The sequence below is a fragment of the Hoplias malabaricus genome, chromosome 14 (genome assembly GCF_029633855.1).
Source record: "Hoplias malabaricus isolate fHopMal1 chromosome 14, fHopMal1.hap1, whole genome shotgun sequence".
NCBI lineage: Eukaryota > Metazoa > Chordata > Actinopteri > Characiformes > Erythrinidae > Hoplias > Hoplias malabaricus.
The window spans coordinates 8,749,530-8,761,539 of NC_089813.1; the positions used below are offsets into that span (position 1 = coordinate 8,749,530).

The 12,010-nt window shown below is 42.4% G+C and overlaps 1 protein-coding gene across 1 annotated transcript in view; it reads right to left on the reverse strand.

The window, feature by feature from the left end:
- Positions 1-12,010, reverse strand: part of pdlim2 (PDZ and LIM domain 2 (mystique)) — a 75,586-nt gene that overhangs the window by 40,006 nt on the left and 23,570 nt on the right. The window contains exons 4-6 of the mRNA XM_066644443.1: positions 7,174-7,243; positions 5,842-5,993; positions 3,691-3,760 (exon numbers count right to left, since the gene is read on the reverse strand). Coding sequence (XP_066500540.1) covers positions 3,691-3,760; positions 5,842-5,993; positions 7,174-7,243 — 292 coding nt within the window. The remainder of the gene's footprint in view (positions 1-3,690; positions 3,761-5,841; positions 5,994-7,173; positions 7,244-12,010) is intronic.

Here is a 12,010-nt window from a genome sequence, read left to right on the forward strand (position 1 = left end):
GTTGTTCTGGGCATATGATGATGAAGGGACACTAAAAGAGGGCACTGACCCTCGTTAGGATTCAGATGGGGTCAGCAGTAAATTGCGCTCTGATTGTGGAGTAGACTCTCAAGTGATGGGTGAAGGAAGGCTTAGAGTGAGGCCCCTCAGCTGGGTGCGTGAGACCAAGACTCCTTCCAAATACTGTACTTCTATAGAGGCCTAGCTACTTTCTCTTTAAAGCTAGAGAATCAACACTGAGGCACAGAGCAGAATTTATTGCTTAATATCTTTATCCTCCAAAGAGAACCGTGTACAGGCACATGCTATTTTCCTCTCAGCAGCTGCATCTCATGATGGTGAATCACTTTTTACTGGGCTACATCACGAGGGGAACTTACACTACATTAAGCAAACTACTCCAGGGCTAATTAGTTCATTTATTTTCCATAAACACTTCATCATGATCTGTGTCATTGTGGGACCAGAGCCTACCCGGAGTCATTGGGCATAAGTCAGAAACCCGCACTGGTCCACCACAGGGCATCACACACACTCACCCAGTCTCACACACACCTGGGGACAATTTTGCACAGCCAGTTGATCTAACGTGTTTTTCAGCACTGAAGATTATAAAGAGCTCTTGGATTAATAAGTGGCCATTTGACCTCCCCTCGTGATATTTAACGGCATCAGTAACGAGAAAAGTATACTGCTTTCATTTTCAAAAATAAAAAGATATACACACACATAGGGCTGGACGATATAGTCAAAATGTATATCACGCTACATCTCTAAATTTCAGTCGATAATATATCATTCCGATATTGATATAAACAACATAAAAGCAACAGAAAAACTGCCAACAATAAACAAGAAGTGTGACATCACAGTCGAACATAAACCTCTCAGCTTTGTCAATATTAACGTTCTTAAACTAACTTTAAAATTTCGGGCAGTTAAATGACGACAGCGCTTTTTAATGAACGTCAGTCAGTGACAGATGTTGTACATAATGTACAGTGGAACCTCTACTTACGAACTTGATTCGTTCCGTGACCCAGTTCAAAAGTAGAAAAGTTCGTTTCTCGAGTCAATTTTCCCCATTTAAAATAATGGGAAAGCAATTAATGTGTTCCAGCCAAAATAAAAGAGAAATACAGTGGAAACAGTAATAAAGAAATAATAAAGTTGTAAGTGGTTACACATCGCTACCTTGAAGATGTGGCGACTGGCTGGAGGGGAAACACAGACACTGGCTGTATGACGGGAGGTGGGGGAGGGGTGGAATAACGGAGAGTAGGCGTATCATATCATTGTTATTGAAAAAATGTATATTTTGATAAATATTGATACTGAATTATTGTCCAGCCCTATACACACACACACTAAAATCGGTGAGGTGTTATTGTATGAAACATCCCTATTTGAACAAGGACAGATTTCGTCATCAATGCTTCCTGTGCAGCACTGTGTTAAATGTGATTGAGTGAATGTGTGAGAGAGTGAGTTGACTCGATTCCTCCTCCTGTTTATACGAGGTTCGCTTTAATCAGTAGCTAAACCAGAGTTCGGGGACAAAGCTGTGAGACAGGCCCCTGGTCTCAGGACAGATCATGATTATAATCAGTGGAGAGCAATGGAAAAAACATCTTTTTGTTGTTATTTTTGTTGTTGTGGCAGAGTGCAGATGGCTGACATATTTCTTTTCAAATCAAACCAGGAGCTTTTTCCTCATCTGACCTTTCTTTCCCATGCCTCCTTCATCAAAAACTTCATCGAAAACAAACAAAATAAAACAGAATACATTCACTCAAACACGTCCTTGGTTATTTACGACTAATACAGCTTTGCACTGGTATGAATCTCGAATCCTTGAATGACTGCCGTAAAGTAACTCTCCCCACTGCGACCCGAGGCTAAGGTGAACAATCTGGAGCCCTCCCATGACTCTTCAAGATGGCCACCTACGCAAGGGCCGGACTGTTGCTGCCAGGGGAATTGAGACGTTAGAGAGTTTAATAAGCCGTGTCACTGAGTGTGTGTTTATCCAACGTCCAGAGCACTTTGAAAATGACTGGAATGCCATCAGCCATCAAAGGTCCCCGGCTGTTTTTTCCTGTTCTGTCAGCTGTCTTCAAGATACTTCTGTGGGAGTCAGACCCATGTTACATTGCTTACATATCTCAAAATGAACTTTCCCACAATGTAATCCGTTTTTTGGTAGTGTATAGAACGCACTCAGTTTCCTCTCCCAGCTCCACATGTCTTTTCAATCTTCTCGATAAGAAAATCAACATCAACTTGGCACAGTCATAACATAAGCTTATTTTTCAATAACGCAAATGTAACTCATTTTAAAAGGGAACATATACTTTTTTCCAGAACTGAATACAATTCTAGTCTTAATGAAAATCTTCTATAGTCAAAACACCATAAAGATCCAACACCACAGCTCCATTCTACCCTCTGTCTAAACAGCCCTGCTCAGAACGACAGGTTTCAGCTCCTGTTTCTGTACATGAGAATGAGCCAGAGCTCAATTCAGTGAGGAGCTTTCAGCCATTTTCGCTCTGTTCTCTTTTTTCTCCATTTTTAAAGTCAGTATTGTTAATTTCTCTGAGCTCCTTTTGCTCTGATTAACCTCGTCTTTGGGTCTTCCCAGCTCTGATTGGAGAGACTTATACAAGGAGGTGGGACTATAAAACTCTAAAAACTCTATACTCCACATAATAAGCAGCACAAAACCATAAGGGCTTGTTTTATCCCATATTTTCTCATTTAGGTGAATCAAACCAAACCGACTGTTGTTTTATTTCACTGTTTTTGGGTTGGTAGTCGGCCCAGAGCCCCAAATTAATGTCAAACCAGGGATTTATCTTTCCCCTTCAATGCAGTACTTTGCAAATGTTTAAATGATCCATTAATAAAGATACGATGACTGTAACTTTAAAAAAAAAAGGCATTTTCACAAGAACAATTTCACATTTTTGAATAATCAGTATTTATTTGATACATTCCTTAACATGTAGCCGATTATTCATACTCTACTCAATATCAGACGCCACTAATGAGCCCAAGTTCTTAAGGAGTCACTAAAGAAAAAGCTCAGACATATTGTTTCTCCTCAGCCCTTAAGCGTCCTCTTCCTCACAATGTTATTTTAAATTAACTGCTTCCAGGCTGTGTTGGGAGTGAATGCCAACCTGATGGACTGACCTTTCTGAACACTACTGATTTACCACACACTATGAAAATATAAAAACAGCCAAGCCCTTTCTTGTGGAGGGGGGAATATAATTAGCCGATAGAGTCTGAAATCTTATTTCCTCAGTGTTCACGTACTACAAGGCCTGGCATTAACGAGGAGACATCACAGGGAGCCCATTCTACTGAAAACTGACTCTTTCCCATGACGTCATAGGCCAAAAAACCCTGCAGTAGACATATCCACGAGCCTTCACACGCCAAATCAGCATTCTCAGACCTACCTTGAATCATGTTAAACACAGTTCAGTTTGCTGGGGCATGCAGGTGGTGAAGAGCCACTCACCATAAGGAGTAAGAAAAGATGTCTTAAGTTCTTCTGTCTCCAAACCTTCAGGGCTAAACATGTTCTATGTTTGAACAAGTCCTACATTTCTGTCTTGGGATGATGTCATATGCCCTGTGTATAATCAGTGATGCTTTTGGACGCTGGGGTCCACCTACCTGAGAAAGTGGTCTGGACACTCTGTGACTTGAGATCTTCTCTTCTGGGGACCAGGAACGGAGCTGCATGCTAAAAGGGGAAGGAATAAGAAGTCAAGCAGCTTCAAAACTACCAAGAAAAGGCAAACTGCTGTTCTGATGTCAATTATCATTCTTGTTAAAGGCTTTGAACAAAACTGGAGTTGACGTGAAAATGGGCCAGTCCTGCAGAAACCACAGCAACATATTCTGAATATTTTTAACTGAAACAGGCGAGCAGGAATGGAACAAAGGCATAAATATAACAATGAGTGCATATAATGGTGGTGGGGTGGGGGCTTCAGTGTGGAAAATAAAAAGAAAACAGTTTCAAATGGTTTTATATTGGTGCAAGCCAATACCTCATAATTGCTTTTTTATAATATAAATTTCTCGGTTCAGTGGTTTTAAAGCTGTGACTGCGGATTCGAAACTTTTAAATCAAAGCTGTGGCTACAGTCTTGCCTTAAAAAACTTAAACAACTGCACAGCTGCCCCAGCAAACCTTTCACAGTGATGTGACTATGATCTCAGTGTGTATCTATTATGAGCTGAAGTCATGTGGGCAGCAGATCGTATGGAGTTACTATTTACAAACTTGATTCACCTCATTAACTATTTAGTAAGCGTGGAGTGTCTGACAAACCTTTAAACACACTTTTTCCCCTCCTGATCTTACTGATAAGTTTAGGGGTGGAGCCAGCCAATAAGAAATGACCCAATGTACCACGGTGACGGTCAAAGACGCAAAAAGACAAAACACTGGCTCTGCGTGCTCTCAGTTTCAGCACATTTGCTAAGGAATCTACCCAGAAGGCCAAGTACTACTGTGTCCGCCAGGGGAAAAACAGATCACCATGAGATGTGTGAGACAATGAGAGAAAAGGAAGCTTCCTGGAAAGTGAACAATTAATCTGGTGCTTTTTTTCCCCCTTCGTCAGACACAAAAACTAATCTGGAATCATCCCAAACAGTGAGGTATATTCATGTGAATATAAACATACAGTTTTACCTTTCAACATCTTCAACTGATTAAACCTTAAAGCTACTGTTGGGACTTAAAAAAAAAAAAAAGCAGTGTTGACTCTGACAGACCTCTACCGTCAGGATAATTAATCTTTAATAAGCCAAGGATATTTTCTTAGCTTAGCCTGCTGCATAAATGAAATACACTTTTTATTTATTCAGCTGAGCATGTCTTGAGGTAATTACAGTTATTACGCATAAATCATAGACATATCAGCAGTATATCTAACCTAAACACGACTGCTTCCCAAACTTTAACAGATATTTATCACAGCAGAAACGCAGAAGAAGCCGGCAATCCAAATTTGGGGGTTAGAGACAGTTGAGGATGAAACAATCTGTAGAATCAATATTTAAAACACCCATTATCTGAATATAGTGGTATATAGTGGTAAGTTTGGCAAATAATTATTTAAATGATAGAGAGATGCAAAGATTAAAAAGTTCCAATACGTCCAAATTAAGCTGTCAATGTTTGGGCCAAAAATGAACAAAAAAAAAATCTCTCTGTAAAAATGTATCTATATGTAGTAAGTGTGCTGCCTTTCAGCTTGTAATCACACAGACCAGGATGAGTGCATAAGAAGCTGTCCGTTGAAATGGGTACAACTTAATAAGTGCTGGACAAAATCATGATGCGGTTTCAGTGCTAACACTAATTTAAGGAATACTACGTAATATTTTTAACTTACAATTACAACTTCAAAATCATTGTGATGTAATAGGGAAAACGTAGCCTTTGTAGTTGGTAACTCCTGACTCAGCACTGCAGAAACTGCACTATGTAGCTTCTGGAGCACGGTAGGTAACCACACACACCCTTCTCTCTGCCCCCATTGATTTCAGTACAGTGGATTTCAGTCATCGTATTTCTGAACATTGGCCAGACACTTTTTAAATTGTTGGTCTACTTGTTTGTTAAGAAAACTGGAATTTTAAAAAAATCCAAATTGTCGAACACGTCCTACACCTTGTCTACTTTTTTCAGTGTGTAATTCCATTAAAACTGGTTGTTCAGATTTTATTTTAAATTATGATATCATTTCTGACTTTGTGCATTTCGAGCGCACACTCTAACTGTGGTTTTATGACGACCCTTGATTATACCTCTTGTTGCTGGTGGGCGTGATCCTCTCTCCTTTACGGTCGGGGCTGGAGGGGGGCTCTGGGGAGTATGGCCCTGGAGAGAGCGATGCAGGGCTGGAGATGGAATACTCTCTGTAGTTCTGGTTCTCGTCCCGACTCACTTGCACAGCCTCCTACAGGTGAGAAAGCATCCTTGCAAAATGTCCTAAAGCTATGACAGTGGATTCTTGATGAATGGGTCTGACTTAATTGTTAAGTAGTTCCCCAACAGTACAATTTCAACTCTGAAAAACGAGAAAGCTGTTCGCATTAATCAATGTCACATTTTCCCTGAACCCAAGAGGAGCAGGCTCATCCAAACTGTGCACTGCTGCTGAACCTCAACACTAAAGATCCCCATATCTTGGCTGAATATGCATTCTATCAATCTCCGATTTCACCCTTGGGCTTCACGGCCCTCGTTCTGCTATCGCACAGAGCCATCGGCAGCCCCTCTGGAAGATAAAACGGAGGAACTCGGTCTTATTTATGACATTCTCCGGTTCCTTTCACATATCATCCTTCCTCAGACAGAGAGAGTTATGGCCATAGAACCAAGAACCAAAAAAAAGGAGGGGGATCATGACATTATGTCTCATTTTAGCTCATTCTAATAATCTATAAATCTGGGCAGAGTAGAACGTGGTTTGCCTTCTCTTCCTTCCTTAATGGAAACCAGATATACAGTATAGAAATCAGTCCTCGGACAGGAACGGTTTCATACGGAAACGCTGGTGAAATACTGGTGAGGAGAGTGTCTGGAACAAGCCTCGGAGGATTAGAAATGAGAGCTCTCCTGAAAACGACAGACAGATCTGTACCTGGTGGTAGTACGCTCAGTAAACAGTCACTGATTTGTATCATATAACACAGGGTGGTCGAACCGTTACTGCGAGTCTTGTCCCCTACCTCCACAATAAATACAGAGTAATGATGTGTGCTGTACTCTTTACACCTTCTCAGTCTGAGCTGTAACTGCCTGAATGACTGTTGGAGGCACTGTGGTTGTTCTAAATCAGCCACACGGATGAGTAGACACGGCAGAGTAGCTCAATAAGTAGCTACTTCCACAAATAACATGACATGCAGTCTAAACCAGATGAGAACACACTGCGACTCAGACAGTCATAGCCTTGGTCAGCAACCATCTATTTTCAAAAAAAAAAAAAAAAAAAAGGGGGATGCAATCTGAGCTAAATATTTCATTAAAACGGAATGTGTTTAGGAACTGTGTGGGGAGCTATGTTTAGAGCTTGTTTTGGCTGGAAAACAACATTCGGCAATTGACTCGAGGCAATCTCTGTGAACACTGACCTGGAAGCGGCCCACCAGTTGCTCTGTGGAATTAATCCCGTTGGTCTGTCCAGGACTCAGCGGGGCTGGTCTGTAGAGAGCAAAAGATGGCAGTCTATGAGTGGCTTTGTACATGTATACACACTCACACACACTCTCTCTGAACCTTACCTTGTATCTACATTCATTGTCCATTGTATCAGCTCCACTGACCCTACAGGAGCACTCTGTAGTTCTACAATTACAGGCTGTAGTCCTGTTTCTCTGCATACTTCCTGCTCCTCAAAGGTCAGGACCCCCACAGGACCTGTATGATCTGGGTGGTGGATAATTCTCAGTGCTGCAGTGCTGACACTGATTGTGGTGTGTTAGTGCGTGTTGCTCTGGTACGAGTGGATCAGAAACAGCAGTGCTGTTCGAGTTTTTAAACCCTGTGTCCACTCTGTTAGACACACCTCTTCCCTGTTGGTCCACCTTGTAGAAGTAAAGTCAGAGACAGCAGCTCATCTGTTGCTGCACAGTTTGTGTTGGTCGTCCTCTAGCCCTTCATCAGTGGACACAGGAAGCTGTGGGCTGAACATTTTTGATTGGTGGATAATTCTGAGCTCAGGAGAGCCACTCAGGGTTTTAAAACCTACAGCAGCGCTGCTGTGTCTGATCCGTCTGACCACGTCAGTGTCACTGCAGCACGGAGAAAGATCCACCACCCGAATCATACTTGCTGTACGTATGCAGATCAACAAATGAACTACTGTGCTCCCAAAATAATGCTTGACGAGTACTTAATTCCTTTCAAAGTGGTTCCTAGACAGACATTGATCCTTTGGTCATCCACAGTCTGGATACAGTCTCCAACTAAACACTCAGCAGCCGAAGAAGCGAGTAATAAGCTTCAGCGACTTTAAACAGTTGCTTTCTTCAAGAGAGTGAGGCCGACAACTTTTCCTCCTGACATCATGGCTCTACAAAACGACCCCCAGACAACGGAGCATTTAACGACATATGGAAAACGTCGATGAACTGAAAATAAGTCGATTAAATCAGACAGAAAAGACAACATGGGTTTGTCTAATCCGTCAGCACTGTTCTGAGTCCTAACCCGGGAGCGCTGCGTGTCTGCAAATGTTTATTTGTGTTTAAATTAATCACTTGGCTTATAAGGCACAAGGAGGCATTTTTCAGTTTCATAAGGAAGGAACGCTGCACAAGGGCTCGATTCAGAGCCAGCATCCAGAGAGAGCTCGGTGAACCACAGGTCTCCGTTTACCACTGAAGGAGCGGGAGAGAGAGAGAGAGAGAGAGAGAGAGAGAGAGAACGAGAGCAAGAGAGACAGAGAGAGAGAGAAAAAGAGAGACAGAGAGAGAGAGAAAGAAAGAGAGAGAGAGAACTGTACTAAAAGACTGAGGGTATATATAAGGCTCGGTAGCTGAAAACTACTTCACAAAACGACAGTGAAACACATTGGCCTTATTTGTGGTACACAACAGCACACAATTTTAAAGTGCTTTTTGAAAAGTATGCTCCGTTAAAGGCACTCCAGGCGGCCCAGTGCTGGGGGCTTAGGAAGGGACGGGCTTCTTCAGAGCTTGCCACGTTTAAAGGAGCACTAGGTAAGGTCCGGCATTTTTGTTCCTGGGCTCACTCTACAGTTGCAGAGTGTACTTTAACTTTTACAGCACTGTCCTGAAATTAAGGGGGGAGGAGGTCTCCTACCCTCTACCTGAAGTGACATAGTGCAGTTTCTGCAGTGCTTGGACCCTGAGTAGCAATGACATGGGCTCTGTTCTCCCTTTTACAGCTCAGTGAAGCGTAACAATGATTGTATGCTATAAACTTAAGGTAAAAATACTACCTAGTGTTCCTTTAACGAAGGTTTAACTGCTGGTTTTCTAAAAGGGAAAACGCAAGCATTGGCGAGAAGCACAACAAACCCAACGAGCTGTGGCTCCACCTCAAGCCCTGTTTCACTGCTTTCAGACTCCATTCCAGTCTCTTTTACTAGACACATTTATGGGCTGAAACCCTAATGTGCTGACAGTCACGTTGTTTCTTGTCACTGTAGAGTTTAAGTCTCCTGATTACGACGTCTCGGCTAGAACTTTTCTACATCTCTGTTGTGATGTAGAGGCTGTGAGCAACAAACAGTTGTGTCCGTCTTAAAAAGTGCAGTAATAAGAACCCAAGTGACTGTCAGCAAGAGGTCATTGTGGGCAGTCGTGGCCTAAAGGTAAGAGAAGCAGGTTTGAGAGCCTCTCGACCAGCAGGAAAATTAGGGTCAGGGGGAGGGAAGGAACAGCGTTCTCTCTTGCTTCAACAGTGCACTTGTTTGTGTTTGTGTGTGTGTGTGTGTCCGTCCCCCATTGTGTGTCGCAATAGCCATTTTTTTAGTCAATATACTTTCTCAGAAATAAATGCAATAAATGATAGTCATTTTAAGAATATCCAATGCTGCTAATATAATGATAATATAAAAGCATCATAAATGCAGTTACACACCTTTAAAGAGCAATGCAATTCCTGTAAGAACATAGTTATTAAAAATACTCACAGATTGGAATCGGGATAAAATTTTTTAAATGACCTAAATAATTAACACAAATAATTGACGTTTACAAATCAGTACACACACACACACACACACACACACACACACACACACACACACACACACACACACACACACACACACACACACACACACACACACACACACACACACACACACACACACACACACACACACACACACACACACACACACACACACACACACACACACACACACACACACACACACACACACACACACACACACACACACACACACACACACACACACACACACTCTCTCTCTCTCTTAAGGTCAGCAGAATTTATGATAAGGGTGGCAACAGCAGATAGTGTCGCAGTCAAACAGCTCCAGGGACCTGGAGGTTGTGGGTTTGAGTCCCGCTCCGGGTGACTGTCTGTGAGGAGTGTGGTGTGTTCTCCCTGTGCCTGCGTGGGTTTCCTCCGGGTGACTGTCTGTGAGGAGTGTGGTGTGTTCTCCCTGTGTCTGCGTGGGTTTCCTCTGGGTGCACCGGTTTCCACCCACAGTACAAAAAACACACGTTGGTAGGTGGATTGGCGACTCAAAAGTGTCCGTAGGTGTGAGTGAATGTGTGTGTGTGTCTGTGTTGCCCTGTGAAGGACTGGCACCCCCTCCAGGGTGTATTCCTGCCTTGCACCCAATGATTCCAGGTAGGCTCTGGACCCACCGCGACCCTGAACTGGATAAGGGTTACAGATAATGGATGATAATGAAGAAGTCAATATTTGATTTTTGAGACAGGTTTGTGTGTGTTCACTAAGAGAGATGCGTTAAAGGAACTGTACGTAAACTTTTGCCTTTAAATTACCGCTTCAAAATAATTGTGATACTCCACTAACCTGTAACAAGAGGAACAGAACCTCTGTCAATGCTAGTCTAGGCTCAGCACTGCAGAAACGGCACTATAACTTTTGCAGGATGGTAGGAAACCACCATCAGCCCTCCCCATTGATTTCAGTACAATACACTAGGGGGGAGTCCCAGGAGAGAGAAAATAAACAAAAAACAACAACTTACTTGGTGTTCCTTTAAATGCTGAAAAGCCACTTTGTTGTGCAGTGACAATAAAAGCACACAGTTAAAGAAACAAAACCACTGGTCAGTTTTCTAGTAATTCTGATTAAATCTGCAGTGTGCAGCGTGTCTGGGAAAGTATACTGGGATGTAATTTATCTTTATAATGTTCTTATCAACCAGCTCTTTTATATAAACAAACTCTGCCTTTCTAGACTCTCTCTTTTTTTTTTTTTTCTTAAGCTGCTGTTGATGAGGCTTGAAGCAGGATGTTGGATGCCAAAGTTAAATTGTGTAGAAACATCATCTCCAGCTAAGAAAACTAGGAGCGAGGCTGCTTTGGAGTCCTCAAAACATGCCACTAACTCCATAAGACAACATCTGAGGCAGAGATGAAGCCCACACTGGCAGGAGAGGCTGTTCACATTGTTCCTACAATAACAGCGCAATCAACATGTTCCACTCATTAATATCAGCCCAGTCCCGAACACGACAGGCCCTAGCATGAGATCGACGACGGCTGTCCGCTTTAGAACATGTCAGAATCACACTAGAGCCATTACAATAAAGAACAAGTTGGGAATACAAACATGCAGCCGATGGAAAGAGCCAGAACGACCAGCAAAGAATGCAAAGCACTCCATAACCTCAGTTTGGTCAAAGCCAAACATCAACTCTGTTATCTCCATTAGCCCGGACGTCTGACCTCTGAACTTTACCCCTTCCCTTGTACAGAGCTGTGGATGGACAGAAGAGGTGAGAGAATGTGCTGTTTCTGCACAGCTGAGAAGCTCCAGCATGACGAGCAGCCATAAATACTACCCTTTCACAACAGCTCTTGAACTTCTCGGCTTTAAAAGTGTTTTGGAGTCCGACCCTGCGGTGATTTAGAGCAGAGCAGTAAGGTTACACTTAGACTCGTGTGTTGAGGAAAGCACACATGGAACACTCAAAAACTTGAAAAGGGTCAGTGTAGAGTCAGGCGACTGATTTAAGACGAAGAGTTCTGCTGAAATAATGGCAAAAAAATCAGATCCAAATGTCTCCAATCTAAATGAAGATGGAACTGGACGTGCGCCGTGTGAACGGCAGCAATTTGAATTAATTAATTTGCTGCAAAACATCTATTTATTTTGTTTTGAGGATAATACTGTATACAAAAGTATTGATGAAGACGATGTAGACGTTAAAGGTAGCGATTGTGATGTCAGCAATTGTGAGCGTATATTATATACACAAGTAATGTAAAATAA